General features: G+C 39.2%; 1 protein-coding gene across 4 annotated transcripts in view; it reads left to right on the top strand.

Annotated features, from left to right (window-relative positions):
• Positions 1-266: 266 nt before the first annotated feature.
• RMDN2 (regulator of microtubule dynamics 2) overlaps positions 267-21,527 on the top strand; it is a 71,836-nt gene continuing 50,575 nt past the window's right edge. The window contains exons 1-2 of one of the 4 annotated variants that reach the window (XM_047782264.1): positions 267-719; positions 5,590-6,057. In XM_047782264.1, the coding sequence (XP_047638220.1) occupies positions 5,606-6,057 (452 nt within the window). In that variant the 5' untranslated portion in view covers positions 267-719; positions 5,590-5,605. Of the gene's footprint in view, positions 720-811; positions 985-1,255; positions 1,282-5,589; positions 6,058-21,527 lie in introns of those variants that run through there. The other 3 variants (XM_047782267.1, XM_047782265.1, XM_047782266.1) reach the window with 3 other exon arrangements.

Below are 21,527 nucleotides of genomic sequence, written 5' to 3'. Positions count from 1 at the left end.
TTTAAAAGCATCTGAGAAGACAGTGGGTTTTGCCTAAAGGCAACTCAGAAGGAGGGGGGGGGGGGGGTAGGGACCAGGAGGCTGGTGATTTAAATCATTGAAAGATAAAGTGAAATCAGGAAAACCTGATTAATTCGTGCAAGATCTCCGCGTTTGATTGTCATGCGGAGAGTTCAAGGTTGTGCTTAGAAAGGGGAACTAAAGAAGGGTGATACTAGGGCAGGGGATGTTTTTGGGGAAGGAAAGAACCCGAGTGAGGGTGGGTTTGGGGAGCCGGTGATGGGAGAAAGCGCGCTGGAGGCAAAAAGCACGCCCCGAGCCTCCCACCGGGCCGGGCTGGGCCGGGCGCGGTGGCCCTGAGCCAGGGCGCTGTGCTCGGGGCTGGGAGACGAGCTGTGAGAGAGGCGGCACCCAGCGGCAAAGTCCGGTGCAAGCCCAGGGGCCAGGTGGAGCGCACTGGTCTCCGTCCGTAAAAGGTGCGCAGGCCACCCGCCCGTGAGTTGATCGCTCGGCGGGAAAGAGGCGGGAGCCGCAGTGTGAGCAGGCGAGAACTCCTCCCCCGGCGCCTCCACTATCTGGGTCAGGACACCGCCGGACCTTGGGACCCACAGGCTCCGGGGCTACTGTCGGCCCGCCACTTCCCTCTCGACGGCTCCTCCTCAAGTTGCAGGTCTCCGACTGCAGAAAGGCCCTAGCAGGGAGCACAAGGGCGCGCACAGGTAGGCAGCGTGCGGGTCGGCGGGTTCAGGCGTACGCCGCCGGGGGGTCGAGAGCTGAGGGGGCATTTCCGGCGGCGGCCACCGCACTTCCGGGTCGTGTGTGCGTCCTTCTCGCCGCCGCATCCCTTGCGAGGCATCCTCCTGCTTCTGGGCGCTGCAGATGGTTGTCTTGGCAGCTACCTCGGCGCAGCGCTTGCCCAGCCAGCGCCTCGCAAGCTTCAACCGCTGAGGTCGTCAGTATTTCCGCGCGGGCGCCCGTCGTGGGGTGCGTGGGGACCCAGCAGAGTGCTGCCTCGGCCTGGCAGGTCCCTGAAAACCACGATGAGTTTCTTCGGGAGACACTTAGTAGCCTCTCACCCGGGTCTTTCTTAACCCTTCAGCCTTCTGCAAACGGTTTTGTTTTGTTTTGCTCAAACTGGGATTCTCTACCTATTTTACACAAAATGAAGGCCAGGTTTTCAGTGCGGCAAACATTTGCAAATAAGCCAAACATGAGGGAGCCCTAGATGGAAAAAAAAAAAAAGGTTTTAAGATAGGAAAAATAATGAAAACCGAGTGAAATGTGAGTATTAGAATTCACTTTGAAAGTATCAAGTTATCCAGGTCACTGTGAGAATCTAATGGCCAGTTCAAGGGCTCAGAGCAATTCCCTTGGGAAACTAAAAATTTAGGGTTGTTTGTAACCTGTACTGTGCCTTTACCTGTCTTGCGAAATTTTTCATCTCCCGAGTTTATCAGAGTTCTATATTTTATGTATTTCCCGCTACGAATCTCCTGATGAATTAAGTGAATATAGATGCTAGATATTGCTGAAACCATTGTAAATAACTTGGTAAAGCATAATTTCCATATCTCAAAATTAACGTTAATTAAAACTAGAACATGAACATTAAATTTTTTCTGAAGTTAATTTTTGACAGTTTCTACAAAGGAATTGTAGAGATTTCTGTAGAGTCAACTTTTTGATGATTTGCTATTTCAGCAGAATTTTTGATTCTAATCTCTGCAAATAACCTTTAATTATCTATTACACATTAAATTTAGATGCCAATAATTTGTAATAAAATCTGTTCTTTTACATTGTTATTAGCACCTTGCAAATTGAAACAGGGACACTTTACCTGATTATCTAGTCACTATATTTTTAAATTACTGTGTTTTTATAAACACAGTAAAGTGCAAGTGTATCCTGCTAATATGGTAATTCTATTAAAGATAAGTAAATAATGTAATATATAGTATAACCTTTGAAATAATACTGTAGGCAAGCAAGCGTTCTCATTTATTACTCTTCTGTATTACTATTTTTATATGAATGACTTTTTTCAAATTAGTGACTTACGGAGTTCCCATCATGGCTCAGTGGTTAACGAATCCAACTAGGAACCATGAGGTTGCAGGTTCGATCCCTGGCCTTGCTCAGTGGGTTAAGGATCCGGCGCTGCCATGAGCTGTGGTGTAGGTTGCAGACGAGGCTCGGATTCCGTGTTGCTTTGGCTCTGGTGTAGGCCGGCAGCTTCAGCTCTGATTGAACCCCTAGCCTGGGAACTTCCATATGCCTCGGGAGCAGCCCAAGAAATGGCAAAAAGACAAAAAAAAAAATTACTGGCTCATAAGCACATTCATTTTATATACATGTAAAACTCAAACATAGCTTGAGCTATTATTCTCTAATTGTGGATATTTAAAACCAATAACTGCTCCATTGATTCTAATTTTTTCCTCAGTTGATTTTTGTAGTTCTGAAATCGTTTTTCAGTTCTGAACACCTCTGCCCAGTCAGCATTCTCCTTCATGTCCTTGTTGTTGCTTTCTAAATCAGCAGTACATCCAGGAATTATCAAGGGTAACAGTTCTCATTACTAGTTGGTGACCCCTAGGTGACACAGTTGACAACTATGTGCCTTAGTTTACTTATCTGCAAAATAGAGATAATAATAGGACCTGCCTCAAAGAGATAATTTGGGATTGGTTTAATTCCTAAAGAATAGGTCAAACAAAAGTTGATAGTCTTTCTCACCTGTTTAAACCTGTACCATGTCAGGAATAAGATCTTCCTAGGTAGATTTTAACTTCCATTTATTTATTTAATACATGAAAAAAAATCAAACTAGGGTGTGTTTTCTAACGTAAAATTTAATGTAAAGAGGGCCCAGCAGGAATGAGCCAAGAAACCAATCAGAATAGGAACATTTCTTTTAATTGACCTTGTCAAGTTCAGCATATGAACATCCTGCATTAATTTTTATATTGACAAAAAAGAGCCAAGGAGTTCCCATTGTGGCTCAGCAGGTTACAGCCCCGGCTAGTATCCATGAGGATTCAGGTTCAATCCCTGGCCTCACTCAGTGGGTTAAGCATTGCTGTGAGTTGTGGTGTTGGTCGCAAACAGGGTTTGGATCCCAAGTTGCTGTGGCTGTGGTGTAGGCTGGCAGCTGCAGCTCTGATTTGACTCCTAGCCTGGGAACTACCATATGCTGCAGGTGTGGCCCTTTAAAAAAAAAAAAAAAAAAAAGAGCCAAGATGGTCAAGCTTGATGCATGATTATTAGATATGATGCAAATGTTAAATCATGAGCGGTTAGTGACTTTTCTTACACCTGTGGCCTTTTGATAATGCTCTTTCAAGATAATTCAGTTTTCCAATATAATTTTTTATGGAAATAAAATTGAACAGCTAATAATAATTCCCTCCAACTTAAGCCAAAGTTACAAATTGATCCGAATCTACTGTTGACATGCCTCCTGGATAGGATGGGAGTGGACAGATGGTTAGAGTTCACATTTATACTAATTAGGTAAAAATACTCATGTCTCTTGGATATAATGTTCACCAACGCCTAAGGTAATTTCTATAAGATTATTATTATTTTTTCTGTTAGGGCTGCATGTGTGACATATAGAAGTTTCTAGGCTAGGGGTTAAATCAGAGCTGCAGCTGCTGGCCTACACCACAGCCACAGCAACGCAGGATTGAAGCTGCGTCTGCAAACTGCATCTCAGCTTGAGGCAACTCCAGATCTTAACCCAGTGAGCAAGGCCTGGAATCGAACCCACATCCTGTGGATGCTAGTCGGATTCTTAACCTATTGAGCCACAACAGGAACTCCTGGAAGACTATTATTTTAAAATCATTAGTTCTACTTCTTTTATACTTAGACCTATAATGAAACAGAGCATCCAGATGAGACACTCCCTGTGTTCAATGCATATAGTCTAGCATATTACTGAGAAATCTAGAGATATTCATTTAGGCAGACATCCTGGAAATAGACTCTTCTTATTCTTTTTCTTCCATAGGGTATCATTTGAAATATCATGCTTATTTGATCATTTAGAGTACAGGAAACAATAATACTTTGAGTATGTGAAAATATAGGAAGGCATATTTAAACATATATAGCTGAATTTAGAATTTGCGTTTTTACAATACTCATTCCCCCATTCTCCCTCTCAGATATTTATTTTGTTCCCATTTCACTTAGAATAACGAAGCAATCAAAGAGAACTTTCATAAGGTCCCACCATAACATCTGCCCACCTTCCTGAAGCTGCTCACATAATCTGCCTTTTCTTTCATTGCTATGAATGAATAGATTGTGGTTCCATCAAAGGTCAACCTCTGTACTTGCCCACTGGAGACCATCCATCCCCTTTGCCTTCTCATGTTTATTGCAGCAATTCTCCAATCCTTATTTTTATTTATTTAATCTTAAAAAAAATAAATCCATTGGCAAACAAAAATAATGTTATTTATCCATCTTTTTGCACCATTTTGCTGTATAGTAATGACATTTCTTCTACTTTTCTGTTTGCCAATTTTTTTTCCCACTCTTTTCTGACTTTTGGACTAATTAAATATCTTCAATATTCCATTTTTATTTCCCCTATTGGCTGGTTATTTATACCGTTTGGAGTATTTTTGTTGTTACTGTTTTTGTTTTTTGAGTGGTTGCCCTTGGGTTTCCGACTAAGGGTCTTTAACTTATAACACTGCTTTATAACCTAGGACTCTTAGAACAGTATCTTCTCTTTGTCCCTTTCTATCCTTTGGGCTCTTGTCCTACTTTCTTGCTCCCACTTATGATCGAAACCCCATGATATGTTATTGTCATTTTTGCAATAATCAAATATTTTATGAATAAATCATAAAATGAGAAAAATCACTTTTATATTTAGTCACATATTTGCCACTACTGGTGATCTTCATCCTTTGTATAGATCCAGGTTTCTATCTGTTATTTTCCTTCTGCCTGAAGAAGCTGTGTTAGCATGTCTTCTAGTGAATAGCTGCTGATAATGGATTCTCCCAGTTTTCCCGTTTAAAACAGGTATTTTACCCTCATTTTTGAAAAATATTTTACTGAGTGTAGAAATGCAAGTTAACAGTTTCTTTCCGCACTTTAATGATATTACTCCATTGTTTACTGGCTTGAATAGTTTCTGAGGTGACATCTCTGAGACAGTATCTGCTATAATCTTTTTTTCTCTGTACATATCTTTTTTTCCCTCTCACTGACTTTTTTTTTTGTCTTTTTGCCTTTTTTAGGGCCACTCCTGTGGTATATGGAGGTTCCCAGGCTAGGGGTCCAATTGGAGCTGTAGCCACCGGCCTACACCAGAGGCACAGCAACATGGGATCCGAGCCGCGTCTGCAACCTACACCACAGCTCATGGCAACACCGGATCCTTAACCCACTGAGCAAGGCCAGGGATCGAACCCGCAACCTCATGGTTCCTAGTCAGATTCGTTAACCAGTGTGCCACGATGGGAACTCCAGACTTGGCTTTTATTGATGGAGAAAGCTCTAATATTTTTTTCTTGGACAAAGACAGAAACTGTTTGTTTACATTTATGCTTTTAATTTTAGAAGCAAAAACCAAGAAATGCCTCATTCCACAAACAAAGAAGTGATACTTGGCATCGTGGTGGGAACTACAGGAATCAGCTTGCTTCTTTTGTGGTACCACAAGGTTCGTAAACCAAGGACAGCGATGGATTTACCTGGATTTCTTTCTCTGAGTAATGCCTTTGATTTGATGACTTTGCAAGATGAAACACATAATGGTCAAGAAACAACAGCAACCTTTCAAGGAAGGCAACTTCAGATACTGGAGAAGTTAAATGAATTACTGACAAATATGGAAGAACTCAAAGAGGAAATCAGAGTTCTTAAAGAAACCATTCCAAAGCTGGAGGAATATATACAAGGTGAACTTGGAGGGAAGATAACTGTTCATAAGATAAGTCCTCAGCACAGAGCTAGAAAAAGAAGACTTACCACAGTTCAAAGTTCAGCAACAAGTAATAGTTCAGAGGAAGCAGAAAGTGAAGGAGGGTAAGTTTCTTCAAGATGTTTCCCATGTTGAATTGATTATTAATTGCATTATTGTTATTGCTTAGGTACGTTCATTATACATTTCCAATCATATATTCTGTTACTAAGAACGCATGAAGAGTGATTATTTTGGCTTATGTTACACATAAAACCATATTCAGTAGAGGTCAGTATTTTAGTTTAGACCTCAATGACAACAAAAATAAAAGCAACTAATGTGCTAGGTGGCGTCATGTGAGTATTGAGGAAGGCAGTGATTATCTGTCAAAATGTGTAACCTATTTTTATATGTGACCACTGTGTTACCCTTTACATGAGAACTGTCCAGTAAGTGCTATCTAATCGAACTCTCTGTGATAATGGAATGGTGTAAATCTGTGCTGCCCAGTATGATAGCCACTGGCCACATGTGGCTGTTAAGCACTTGAAATGTAGCTTGTGCAACTGAGGAACTGAATTTTTTTTTTAATTTTTAAAATTTTAATTTAATTGGAATATAGGTGACTTACAGTGTTGTATTTGTTTCAGGTGTACAGCAAAATAAATCAGTCATACATATAAATGTATCCATTCATTTTTCCCATGTAGGTTATTACAAACTGTTGAGTAGATTTTCCTATGAAGAAATAACGAAACTTTTTTACAAAGCGACTGTAGCATTTTGCATCCCCTCCAGCAATGTATAAGAGTTAATATTACTCCACGTCTTCACTAGCATTTGGTATGGTCATTTTTCTAGATATTAGTCATTCTGTAGGTGTGTAGTGCTATTACATTGTTATTTTAATTTGTAATTTCCTAATGACATGATGTTAAGCATCTTTTCCTATGCTTATTTGCCATTTGCAAATCTTCATTGGTGAGATATCTGTTAAAGGCTTAGGCCCACTTTAATATCAGGTTGTTTGTCTTCTTGTTACTGAGTTTTTAAAGTTTTTTTTTTTTTTTCTGTATATTTGGACAGCAATCTTTTATCAGATGTGCCTTTTGCAAGTTTTTTTTTTTTCCCCAGTCCATGGCTTGTCTTTTTATTCTCTTAGTCTTCAAATATTTTAATAGTCCCTTGTCCTTCTGGGAATACAGTTATATGTATATTAGAATATTTCATATTTTCCACAGATTACTGAAGCTCTGTTCATTGTATCCGTCTTTTTTTCTCTCTGTTTGGATGGCTTCAATTTGCTCTATCTTCAGGTTCAATGATCTTCTCGTTTGCAGTGTCCAGTCTACCATTAGTCAGTCACATCCAGTGAATTTTTTCTTTCTACGCAGTGAATATTTTTACCTCTAGAATTTCTGTGGGTTCTTTTTGTATTTTCAGTTTCTCTTCTCATTACATGTCCCTATATATACTTTAGAGTATTTTAACAGCTATTTTAATATATTTAATGATTGAGGAACTGAATTTTTAATATCATTTTATTGTAATTAATTTAAAATTAAATAGCCACATGGGCCTAGTGTCTACTGAATTAGGGAGTACAGATCTAAAAAGATTTGAGAATGTACAAGTGATTCAGTTTCATTCTTGCATGGGATAATTCATTGAATGCTAAAATCAAGAATATAAATAATATTCTTTTAGGGGAAGAACAAATGAAGAAAGGAACTGTGCTTGCTAGTGTTTCCAGGGAGTAAAATAGGCAAGTAAATAAAGATGCAGTAGTGAATGCAACATAGCCAGAAATTCTTTAGGGCAGGAACCCTATGTTTTCATTGTCATATTCCTAACATCTATCTTGTGCCTAACACAGAATAGATGCCAATAACTATTTCTTTTTTATGTTTACATTTTTGTTTTCTTTTTGGTTGTGCCTGCAGTTCCTAGGCCAGGGATCCAACCCATGCCACAGTAGCAACCTGAACCACAGGAGTAACAATGCCAGATCCTTAACCCACTGCATCACCAGAGAATTCCCCAGTAACTATTTCCTGAATTAATGAGTGAGCTGCTAAATAAATATAGAATTGGGAGAAGGGATTTGAAGAAAGGAAACACAGGGTAAGGATTAAAGGGTGATTTCAGGAGTTCCCGTTGTGGCTCAGCAGTAACGAACCTGACTAGGATCCATGAGGATGTGGGTTGGATTCCTGGCCTCGCTCAGTGGGTTAAGGATCCAGTGTTGCCGTGAGCTATGGTGTAGGTTGAAGACATGGCTCCAATCCTGTGTTGCTGTGGCTGTGGTGTAGGCAAGCAACTTCAGCTCCGATTTGACCCCTAGCCTGGGAACTTCCATATGCTGTGGGTGCAGCCCTAAAAAAAAGACAAAAACAATTTTTAAAAAATGGTGATTTCATAGGTAAAGAAGTGTAAATGGTTTATCACGTCTTTGAGATCAGTGCCAGGACTGGAATATAGAACTGGAGAAATAACTCTATGAAAAATCTTACAGAGAGAGACGAGAAGATCTAGATGAATGATAAGACTGTTTTAAAAATTTGTGTTCCTGGGAGTTCCCGTCGTGGTGAAGTGGTTAACGAATCCGACTAGAAACCATGAGGTTGTGGGTTCGGTCCCTGCCCTTGCTCAGTGGGTTAACGATCCGGCGTTGCCGTGAGCTGTGGTGTAGGTTGCAGACGCGGCTCGGATCCCGAGTTGCTGTGGCTCTGGTGTAGGCTGGTGGCTACAGCTCCGATTCGACCCCTGGCCTGGGAACCTCCATGTGCTGCAAGAGCGGCCCAAGAAATGGCAAAAAAAAAAAAGACAAAAAAATTTGTTCCCGAACAACAACAAAGAAGTTGTAGACTGGGCTTTAAAATAGGCAATGAAATGTTTATAAGAAATCTAAAAGAGTTCTAAATAACTTAGAACTGTAACTCAGAAAAGACACTGGGATTTCCCATTGTGGCTCAGCAGTAACAAACCCGACTAGTATCCATGAGGACACGGGTTCAATCCCTACCCACTTGGCAGGTTAAGGATCTGATGGTTGCTGTGAGCTGCAGTGTAGGTCACAGACATGGCTTGGATCCAATCCCACATTTCTATGGCTGTGGTGTAGGCTGGCAGCTACAGCTCTGATTTGACCCCTAGCCTAGGAACCTCCATATGCTGTGGGTGTGGCCCTAAAAAAGACAAAAAAGAGAGAGATAAAGAAAGGACACTTGTTACTATTATGAGTGTAGAGAATAGCAGCTTAGTACTCTAATAATGATAAAAGTCTGTACATAACATTGAGCATCATTGAGGGTTCCTGAAGACCATTATGGAAATCTGTGGTATTTTCCTTGTCAGGAGTCCTGTGTATAGTTTTGGCAATCACATCTTAGAAAGGGCATAATGGACTAAAGCCTAGCCAGAGAAGATCCACTAGACTGAGGTGAGGGATGGCAGCCCTGGCAAACGAGATTAGGCCAAAAGGGTCCGTGAGCCTTATCTAAAAAGACCCCGATTAAGCTGAGCACAGCCTTGCTCAAGAAATTCTAATATTCTAGAAAGACATGCAACCTTGGATAAGTATGGGATACATTTAGGAAAAATAATAAGATAGTTATGGGACTTAATTAACTTCAAGTCATATAGATAGAAATTGCTTTTGTGGGTTAAAGTAGGATTTGTGAAATTTATAAATAGTAGTCACATACCTCTCATAAAAAGTGGACATATCAAAACTAAGATTGAGGAGTTCCTACTGTGGTGAAGTGAATTAAGAATCCAACTGCAGCAGCTCAGGTTGCTGCAGAGGTGCAATTTCAATCCCAGCCTGGAAGAGTGGGTTAAAGGATCCATCATTGCTACAGCGAAGGTCACTGCTGCCACTCAGATTCACTCCCTGTCCGGGGAACTTCCATAGGCTGTGGGTGTGGACATAAAAAAAAAGAAAAGAAAAAGAAAAAAACCTTTAAGATTGATGTCAAGTAAGACATCCCTTTCTCTTGCTTGATGCTGGGTGCCTTTGTTACCAAGAATATTAGAGTAGATATAATAATAGAACCCTAGTGATGGACTAGATTTCAGTGAACGGCACGTAACATAAAGGGAGAGAAATGTTTCCTATTTAGCTCTACTTTAGAAAAATAAGACAACAAAACAAAGACAATTTGTTCCTTTTTCTTTAAGGACTAAGACAGAAAGATCTAATACATCTTTCTTAAAAAAGGCCTTTTTTTAAACATCTTTAAAAAAAACTTCTAAAAAAAAGCAAAATGTTTTTTGAAAACATGGTTTTATAAAGTGTATTTGTATACATTTTCAATTTCCTGTCCTTTTGCAACTTCCCTGGGACAGAAACAACTGGCCCTGGTGCGATACAGTCGTAATCCCATTACCACATTGAAGATGGGTTGTGTTTTTGATACATGACATCCTTGATAGCAAAATTGAAATGACAAATGACAATTTCAGGTTCCATATGTAACTTTATCCTTTGCAAAAGGCACCTAAAAATCTTGACTTCTTTTAGTAAAGTAGATGTCAGTCACAATTTGCTGATGCTATTAGTTTTACACAAAAAAAGAGAAATTCTACTTATATTCTTAGTTGTTGACAAAACCTTAAGTGGGTAGATCAGTAGAATGTGTTTTCTGTAAACATTTTTAGAATCTTCTGCATGCCACTCTTAGTATCATTGTGGATTTATACACTTAATTCATTGTGGAGATGATGATGACTAAGGCTCAAAAATCTTATGACATGGCCATCTGAGGGCCTGCTAAGATTCTTCCTTTTCCTTCTTAGAATTAGCGTGAACAACTTGGAAAACATCTTTGCTTCTTTGTAATACTAAATTTTGACAGATTTTGTTTACTACTGCTCCAAGACTTGGAATCAGCAACCATCTTGGCAGCATTGGTGAGAAATAATACTAGACACCAAAATTGTATATAGAGGTGTAGGAAGAGCACTCTTTTTAGGCAAGAAGATACCACAGGCTGTTTGGGTCCCTTTGGGGAACTGGTAAAGCAAAGTTGTTTTTTGTATTTTGTTTTTTTTGTTTTGTTTTGTTTTTTTGCTTTTTTAGGGCCGTGCCTGCGGCATATGGAAGTTCCTGGGGTAGGGGTCGAATTGGAGCTGCAGCTGCTAGCCTATGCCACAGCTCACAGCAAGGCCAGATCCTTAACCGACTTAGCGGGGCCAGGGATCAAACCCACATCCTCATGGATACTAGTCAGGTTCATAACCTGCTGAGCCACAACGGGAACTCCCCAAAATAGTTTTAAATATTTTTAAAGTCACTAGTTCACACTGATGTTTTCAGTTTACATTTAAGTCTTTCCTTATGTCTGAAATTTTTTAGTTCATCTTCTTTTTTTAAGCTGCCTGTTTTTCTTTCTTCTGTCAATCTTTTACCTGTATTGCTCTATCAAACTATGGATTTAAAAAGTGTTATTTAAATCACAATGTTATATAAAGCTGTAGAAACCTCCCTTTCAAAAGTTAAATCTTATTCCAGTTTAGGTTAAAGTAATACCCCATAATAAAATCCATTGTTCTTCCCTTTCACATGGGCTTTAAGAGAATACATGGATTTGAAAATTAGACAATTCTGTTTGGTGAAGCAGGGTTGTACAGTGACCTTATGGACCTTCTTGCTTTTTTTCTTGACTTGGTATTTTCATTTTAGTGTTAAGTTCACATGATACCTTCAGATAGTATCAGCAGACATAATGCTGGTTATTTGAAAAGAAAAAGAAGCCCCACAAATCTGCCCTCAGAGAGCACCAGCACAAGCTAAGCCATTATACCTAGTACCTTAGATGATAATACTTTATAAAATAATAGAAGCTGGTCATGAGAGTGAGACTACAAACAGATGCAGGTTTTTGAGGTTTTATCTTAAAACTTCCTAAACTTTTATTTTCATGAGCCAAAACATAGACTTTGGTTTTTATTCATTTATATTTTTTATTTTTACCACTGTTTACTTCCACCAAGTCAGTTCTAGTGTTGAACTTCCATTTTTCAAGGCCTTGAGAGATAAACAAGTTCAGGTATTAACACATTAATCAGTATGTGGTGATTTTGTATTCATTCATGTTGTAAATGTTTGCAAAAAATTTTTTTGTTGTTTCATATCTATTTTTTAAAATAAAGCATTACACATACAATTGAAATCCTCCTGTATGTCTTTCTCTCAAAGGTAACTATTATCTTAAAGTTGGTGTGCATTCTTTCTTTGAAAGTTTAAGTGTTTCTCCTTCAAGTGCTTGTTTTACATAAACAGTGAATACATGGTCTTTGGTTCTTGAATTTTACATAAGTGGCATTGTATGGTACCTAACATTACGTAACTTGCTTTTGAATCAACTTTTTTGGGAGATATTTCCATATTTATATATGTAACTTTATTTCATTCTTTTCAGTTGCTTTGTTGCATCCTGTTGTATGAATGTGCCTTAATTTATTTCCCTATTGATGGATGTTTAGGTCACCTTTTTTTTCCCCTCATACAAGCAATGCTTTATTGAACACCTTTATTCATAATTTTTAAGCATATGCAGAATACTTTGAATTTTTATTTATTTATTTATTTTTAATGGCCACACCTGCAGCATATGGAAGTTTCAAGGCTAGGGGTTGAATTGGAGCTGCAGCTGCCTGCTTGCAACACCAGATCTGAGCCACATCTGCAGTTTACACCACAGCTCAAGGCAATGCCAGATCCTTAACCCACTGAGCGAGGCCAGGGATTGAACCCACATCCTCATGGATACAAGTTGGGTTCTTAACCACTGAGCCATGACAGAAACTCCTAATGCCAAGTTTTATACTTAGAAGTGGAATTGCTGAGTTGTAGACTAAATACGTTGTTATTACCTTTTACTAAGTTTTCCTTTGGTGTGTACCAATTTACATACCCATAAGCAGTGTATGAGAATTCTTATTTTTTCATACTAATTCTTATATTGTTAGACTTTTTAATTTTTAACCTACCTGTTGGAGATGATGTGGACCCTAATCATTATTTCAGTTTTCCCTGAGTACTAATAACACTGGGCATCTTTTCATAGTTTATTTGCCATTTAGCTCTTCTCTTCTATGAATTTCTTTTAAAAAATGAATTAAATAAGGGAAGGGTAACACTGACAGTTGAAGTCCCCTTTATTCATTTGATGAGTGTCCTTTCTGTGGTAGGCACCATATAGGCTCTCAAGATATAGCAGGACATAAAACAAAGTCTCACAAGTAAAACACTTTTTAAAAATGTAACAAAATGTTAAAGAGGGATATTCTCAGTCAGTTTTAACCAGAGCCCCAGAGGCCAGGAACAAACAGTAAGTGCCAAGTGCCCTTGCATCCTAGAGCCAGATGCTAAACTCTTTTGGGCAGAACTTGCTGAGAGATGGAAGCCACTGCCAGTGTGAGCAGTCATCCACCTGCAGCCTGTGAAAGGAAGCGACTGAGTGGCTGATAGAAGACGCATTTCTTTGGGGAAAGGTGTTCATGAGCTGGGCATCTGATCGGTGTGTATGTGATGGTGAATGCTGTAGGAATGGATGACATTGCTCAGGCAGAAAGTGTAATATGGGAAGAAAGAAAAGAGTGGAGGGAAGAGACTTTTGGAGCCAGTACTGTGGGAATAGGCAGAGTGGATAAGCCTGCAAAAGAAGGATGTGGGCATTGAACCAGAGGAGAAAGATGTCAAAGAAACCAGGAGAGGGCAAAGTTTCTAGATCAGTGGTGAAGGCCATGGGTTTTTTTAATTGTTCTGACCCAACTGTGAGTCCTGGTTCAGCTTCTAACTAGCTGTGTAACTTCACTTCTCCAAACCTGAATTAATTCATCTTAAATTGTGGTCAATGATACATGTCTTGATTGAATCGATTGAAGTCTAAAGTGAGATTGAAGTCTAAAATGAGATGATATAAGAAGATACTTTGGGAGTTTTCATTGTGGCTTAGCCATAACAAACCCAACTAGTGTCCATGAGGAGACAGGTTTGATCCCTAGCCTTGGTCAATGAATTAAGGATCTAGCCTTGCTGTGAGCTGTGGTGTAGATCACAGAAGAGGCTCAGATCCCATGTTGCTGTGGCTGTGGTGTAGGCCAGCAGCTACAGCTCCAGTTCCACCCTTAGCCTGGAACTTCCATATGCCTCGAGTGCGGCCCTAAAAAGACCAAAAAAAAAAAACAAAAACATATATACACACACACACACACACACACACACACACATATATACTTTTCACTGTGTCTAATCTATAGTAAATTCTTTAAAAACAAAGTTATTTTGTCAATTATATAGAAATGATCAATTGTATCCAATACACTAGAAGAGATGTTGGCAAACTTTTTCTATAAGAATTTCAGTCTCTGAAGACTGTATTGTCTCTGTCTCAACTATTCAACTCTCCCTTGTAGCTTGAAAGCAGCCGTAGACAATGTGGTCATGGCTGTCTTCCAATAAAACTTTATGTGCAAAATCAGGTGGCAGGTAGATTAGGCCCCCAGGGTATAAAAGTACCTTTCAGTTGTAATATTTAGGGTTAAATGAAATGAGGACTCAAATGTATTTCCTGGATTTGGGTCGTAGGAAGACATGTATTGATGAGCTTTGCAGGAGCAGTTGCTAGGCAGCGATTAGTACAGAAACCTGAACTATGCCTGAGCAAATGCATAGGAGTTAAAGATGTGGACACCAGAGTGGACCTTTATTTCAAGGAGCTTGATTTTGAATGGAAGGAGAGTACATAATGCAAGAAGGGGATGTTGGGTTCAAAGAGAATTTTGTTTTGTTTTGTTTTTGACTTTGTTTCCAGTTGGGGGGCTGGGGGCAGGCACTTGGACGTATTTTAAGGCTGCAGAGAAGAAGCCAATATAGAGAGAGTAAAAGTATAGGAGAGGACTTTTCTTTTTTTTAAATTAATTAATTAATTTATTTATTTGCTTTTTAGGGCCACACCTGCAGCATATGGAAGTTCCCAGGCTAAGAGTTGAGTTGGAGCTACAGCTGCCAGCCACATCACAGCCACAGCAACGCAGGATGCAAGCCGTGTCTGTGACCTACACTCATACAATGCCAAATCCTTAACCCACTGAGCAAGGCCAGGGATCAACCTTTGACCTCATGGATCGTAGTTGGGTTTGTTAACCACTGAGCCACGTAGGGAACTCCTGGAGAGGACTTTTCTTTTCAAGTCGGATACAAAAACAAAGAGGAGATACAGGAAATAACCCATGAAACGGAGTATGGACTGACACTTTTAGTAGCAGTGTAGCTTAGGTTTTGAGCTAACATGTAGAAGAAAGAACAGTATCACCTGCAGACTCTAAGGAAATTTTATTAACCTCAAGATAGTATTTGGTAAAGTGGGAACTGACAGTATTAAGTCTCCAAAACTCTCACTCCAAACAAGAGTTCTAGCTTGGAAAAAAAAAAATGTTACTTAGGTTAAGCCTTTTTCTATATTGCACTCTCTTCCTGGTCAGTGCCCCTATTACCGTAACAGGTAATATATATAAATATATGAATGTTTTGTGTATGTGTATACATATTTTGCATATAATATCACACAAAATCATGCATTTCTAAAATAAATGTTTACTGACCACTGACTGTGAGCTCCACTCTTGTAGGTAGTACAGCAGCAACAAACAAATCCCTGCAGCTGTGGAGCTTACAGTGTCGTGGCTTTTGCCTCTAATTTGGAGACATTTGTCTTTGGAAGTCTCATCTAGTGATCTTGCTTCTTGTGCTTTGAAGTGCACCATATTCATTCCTTCTACCTACGAGTCCACAAGTGAATCTGGGTGTCCCTGTTTTTTGGAACTAATGATACAGCTTAGAATCCTACATGCCCTCTCTAGTGCCCAGGACCAATTGATACAATGCATTCAAATATCACAGTAGTCTATGTCTCTTGTAAGAGAGAGGAAGAGGTCCCAGTTCTGTGACTGCACAGATACTGCAGAAAAAAAAATGCAAGTCAACTCCATAAATAATTTGTCCTAGATCCTGTCCTAAATGTTTTATACTCATTATTTCATTTAATCCATACAAATAACTCCCTGAGGAAGGTAATACTATTATCCTCATTCTAAAGATAAGGAGATGGAGTCTGGGAAAGTTTGAGTAATTGCTTGGTAAAGGGCAGGGTCTATATGCTGTGCTACACTGCCTCTGTCCGTCCTCAACCCCAGTTAGAAAAGTAAGTGCAAGGTGTCAGAGTGCACTAAAGGCATTGACCTGGGAGATAGAGAGACGAGGGGTGAGGCCAACGTGTGTGTGAAATGCCTGCTGAATTCAGACTTTACTTCTCAGGGGGCCTGGCTACTGAAGTGCTCTACTGAAGACCCAGTTCCCTCTGCATGTCCTTGAAGCCTAAGCTAACTAAGGAGGAGTGTGTGGGGTCAGACATACTGTATGACATCTTAATTAACATTTCCTAAATCAAGATGTGTCTTAGACCAATTAATAGCATCGTATCTCTGCAGAGTTTAATTGGCAACATTTTTTCCCTGCTTGCAGTTGACGATGGTACTGATTCTATGCAGTATGGAGCAGATACCTCTGTGGGTGGAAGAGTCAGAAGCTGAAGGAGTACTTGCCTCATCACCCCAGTTTTCTCAGGGAAGTAGGTCCTCTTCTAGAGTGGAGGTGAAAGTGTGCTGAGGCACTGAGGAAGAAGAGATTCTTGGCTCCTCTCTTCCCACCACCACCTTCCTCTCCCATCCTCTGTCAATTTCCAAGTCTTAGGGCTGTGGCTTCCTTAAGAGCCTGCACTGATGTGTTTACTGTGGTATCCCCAGTGCTAATCACAATGCCTGGCACATTATAGATGGTTATCAAATACTTATATTAGTAAGTGAATGAACATATGTACAAAGAAAGTCTTGAGGATCCGTTCCGGGGGTTGAAAGAGGACATTCACCAGAAACATGAATAAGGATTACCCTGCAGTCTGTTGCTCCACTTGAGGTTCAAGACTTTGTACCAGTTTTCATTGTAGCATGATTTTGTTCTTGTTCTTGGCATTTCATATATGAAAGTGGGGAAGTCAGAGGGCTTAAATGATCCAAATTAGGAGATTTGCAGGGTGAGTTTGATAGAGGGGCAAAAGGCTGGAGTTGTCAAGAGTGCAGATAAGGAAATAAGTCTTCTAATGTTGCTGGAACACATTTGTATTTGCTTATTGACCCGAAATGTATACTTTTTTGTTACTGTTTTTAAAACTATTTCCAGTTTCTCATTAGGTCATTTAAACTCTTGACTATGTACTTTATCTTTACTAGACTGCATTCAATAACTGCTGTCTAGTGAAGTTATTTTTTAAACTTTCTTTCAAAAGGAACTAATAGTGGATAAGGAAATTCTAGAAATAACTTATGCAATTATTTAGTGATCTCCAAGCAATATTTTTCTACCTTTCAAACCACACATAGATAATCATGCTGAGTAAAAAACTACAAACAGTGAGCCTGTGTGGATAGAGTTTAATGTTATAATGAAAGAAAAAATATAACAGTTAAGCTGGTGCTGACTTAGCAATGAACATTATTATTTTGTGTAATTAGGTATATTTGGTAAACAGTTTATAAAAATAACTGTCATTAATATAAAAGATTGAATAATCTGCATTCACTCACTCAGATCAGCTAAACATGTAACTGTACATTACTTTATAACTGAATTTAGAGTAGCTCACGGTTGCTGTTTTGGCCAATGTGAGAAAATTTGAATGTGCCAATTCAGGTTAACTCAATCAGTTCTAGTTTAGAACTAGTCCTTTTGGGTTAAAGGTTCAGTCACATTCAGGGTTCCCCCATTTTCCGCCCCTCCCTTACTTCTCTTCAGGTATTAGTATCTAGGCACTGGGGGAGGAATCCTGGTACTGTTCACTGTCCTTGTCCTTACTGGACTCCAGCTAAGGTAGGAAGCTGCTGTGAGATTCTTTTCGAGTGTCACTTGGAGGGTTGTTTATTACCAGATGATCTAGAACATAGCTACTCAGAGTGTGGTTTGTGGACCAGCAACATCAATACCCCCTCTAGTCAGGAAGCTTGAAGCAAATGTACTTTCTCAAGACCAGCTGCACACCTACTGAATCGCAATCTCTGGGATTCCTCATTGTGCCCAGAAATCTGTATTTTTAAATGCTCTCCTGGTGACTCTGACGTATCTAAAGTTTGAGAAGCTTTGTTCTAGAAGATTTTCTAACTTTTGGCTGAGCTATCATGACAAAGTTGTAGTTTTAATTAGTAGCAATTATAGTTATAGATAAACAAGCTGTCCTTGAGGCAGAGTGAGATATGTAATGATGAGGTATTGGTCTTGATGGGAAGAGAATGGCAGAGGTAACAAAGGAGGAAGTTTAGTGACCATAGGACGTGATGAATGAAGATGCTACCTGGGAACATGGAACTGATAAAATAGAATTGGGAATGGATTGAAGGAGAAGCCTATTTTAGATGCTTACCATTGTGACAGTTTACTGACTAATCTTTTGGGCTGTGTCTAATCATGGTTCCCTTAAAAATAAGCAATGAGGGGCTGATTTTAGGATTAGTGATTTAGGTAAGTATTCTATCCAGAAAAAATATTATACATCCTTTAGATATTACCCATGCTAGCATGCAGTTTCTTGTGCTTTCAAATATCTAGGCAGATCTGGATCTTTTTCCCTATTCCCCAAACACACATACACAAACTTTTGTTTTAAATTGATAATCATAGATTTACTTCAATGGGGTGAGGAGGGGAGTGATCTGATCTTGTTTATTACCTCCTTTGGGCAGAGGTATTTGTCAGCGTTGAGATCTGGTCATAACTTCATCATTTCCTTTGAGGTTTTCAGTGAGCAATACCTCTTTTAGAGATCTTTAGTGGCAATGTTAAACAACAAAGCTGGTCCAATTTTAGAAAGAGAAGTTTTAAATAGAAACTTTATAATCATTATATAATCTATTGCTTCAGTTTGCAAAAGATTTTCAGTTTCCAGAAGTACCTTTTGGACAAGGTACTCACAGATCTTGGTGTGATTTAGGGACAATGGATAGTAATCTCACAAGAAAGGGAAGAAAATAATAGATTGCTGTAGTGAGAGACAATCCTCTCTGGGCTTCCCATTTGTCTACACCTCTTGCTGGGTGTGCCAAGTAAAGCCCTGACCTCCCTTTTCCCTCCCTGATCTTTTTAAATATTGGGACTTTACTTTTTTAGAGCAGTTTTAGCTTCAGAGCAAAATTGAGGGGGTGGCAGTACAGAGATTTCCTGTACAATCCCTACCCTCACACATGCATAACCTCCCCCTCCATGTACCTTCCTTAAGAGTGGTACATTTGTTACAACTGATAAACATACAATTATACATACATCATAACCACTCCAAGTCTATTGTTTACCTTATGGTTCACTCTTGGTGTTGTACAATCTGTGGGTTTGGACAAATGTGTAATAACTTGTATCCACTGTTACAGTATCATACAGAGTATTTTCACTGCCCTAAAAGTCCTCTGTGCTCTGCCTGCTCATCCCTCTCTCCTCCTAAACTACTGGGAACCACTGATCTTTTTATTGTCTCCATTGTTTTGCCTTTTCCAGAATGTCATGTAGTTGGAATCATATGGTATGTAGCCTGTATTGGCTTCTTTTGCTTAGTAATGTGCATTTAAGTTTCCTCCATATCTTTTCACGGTTTAATAGTTCATTTCTTTTTAGTGCTGAATAATATTCCATTGTCGGGATGTACCACAATCTGTTTATCCATTCACCTACTGAAGGACATCTTGGTTGCTTCCAAGTTTTGGCAATTGTGAAGACAGCTGCTATAAACATCCATGTGCAGATTTTTGAGTGGACATAAGTTTTCATCTCATTTAGGTAAATACCAAGAAGTGTGATTGCTGGATTATATGGTAAGAGAATGTTTAGTTATGAAAAAAATCTCCAAACTGTTTTCCAAAGTGGCTGTACCATTTTACATTCCCACAAGCAATGAATAAGAGTGCCTGTTGCTCCATAGCTCATCAGTATTTGGTATTATCGATATTCTGGATTTTGACTATTCTAATAGATGTGTAGTAGTATCTCATTGTTTTAGTTTACATCTCCCCAATAACATGTGATGTGGAGGATCTTTTCATTGCTTATTTGCCATCTGTTTATCTTCTTTGGTGAGGTGTCTCTTGAGGTTGTTGGCCCATTTTTAAATTAGATCATTCACTTTCATACTGTTGAGTTTTAAGAGCTCTTTGTATATTTTGGATAACAGTCCTTTTCAGATGTGTATTTTGAAAATACTTTTTATCAGTCTATAGCTTCTCATTGTCTAGACATCTTTTGTAGAGCAAAAGCTTCTCAATTATTTCTTTCATGGATCATGCCTTTGGTGTAATATTTAAAAAGTCATTGCCATACCCAAATTTATGTAGGTTTTCTCCTGTGTTGTGTTCTAGAAGCTTCATAGTTTTGCATTTTATATTCAGGTCTGTGATCCATTTTGAGTTAATTCCTGTGAAGGGTGTAATGTCTGTATGGTCACTCATTATCTAGGCCATTTCCCTGGGTTGTGGTGAAAAACCTTGAGGAATGAGGTGTTTCCCTTCTGGACCAACAGCAGATTTAGCAGATTTGATTATTGCTTGCCGTAAAAGTAAGGGGTTCCCTAAGCTCAGTGTTGCTTTCTTTTTTTGCTTTTTAGGGCTGCCCGTGCAACACATGGAAGTTCTCAGGCTTGGAATTGAATTGGAGCTGTAGTTGCCAGCCTATACCACAGCCATGGCAACACAGGATCTGAGCCATGTCTGTGACCTATACCACAGCTCATAGCAATGCTGGACCCTTAACCCACTGAGTGAAGCCAGGGATCAAACTGGCATCCTCATGGATACTAGTTGGGTTTGTTACTGCTGAGCCACAATGGGAATTCCCAGTGTTGCTTTATTTGAAACACAGCTCACTGAAAATGCGAGTGTGGGTTCTGAGGTCAAGGAGAACAGCATAAATAAGCTGGTTACCACATTGCTTGATTTGCTGTGAGTAATAAAGTCCACCGTCTCTGATGCAAGGTTTGTATGTCTTCTGCCAGCAACCATGAAACATTAACAGATTAATTCATTAGCTTTTATGCTAGGTGAAATCAAATTACAAATTGACAATTATATGGTGAGCCTTAGAAAGTGTTAGGCTTCTGAAAGGGGATTTGATCAAGGGTGTCCCAAAGAAGGTTGTTAGAAAGGAAAAAAAAAAAAAAAACAGAAGGTAGTATTAGGTATTCAGGATATTGAGAAGTTTAAAATGTGTGTGTGTGTATATTTGACGGAGTGTTTTATGTCATAAATGACTATATATACCTCTTTTTAAAAAAATTTTATTATAGTTTATTTACATTGTTCTATCAATTTCTGCTGTACAGCAAAGTGACCCAGTCATATATACACACACATATATATACATTCTTTATTTCATATTATTTTTCATCATGTTCCATCATCAGTGATTGGACATAGTTTCCTGTGGTATACAGCAGGACCACATTGCCTATCAATTCTTTTTTTTTTTAGGGCTGCACCTGTGGCATATGGAGGTTCC

Source organism: Phacochoerus africanus, chromosome 5, assembly GCF_016906955.1.
Source record: "Phacochoerus africanus isolate WHEZ1 chromosome 5, ROS_Pafr_v1, whole genome shotgun sequence".
Classification (NCBI taxonomy): domain Eukaryota; kingdom Metazoa; phylum Chordata; class Mammalia; order Artiodactyla; family Suidae; genus Phacochoerus; species Phacochoerus africanus.
This window is presented reverse-complemented; position numbering and strand designations above follow the sequence as displayed.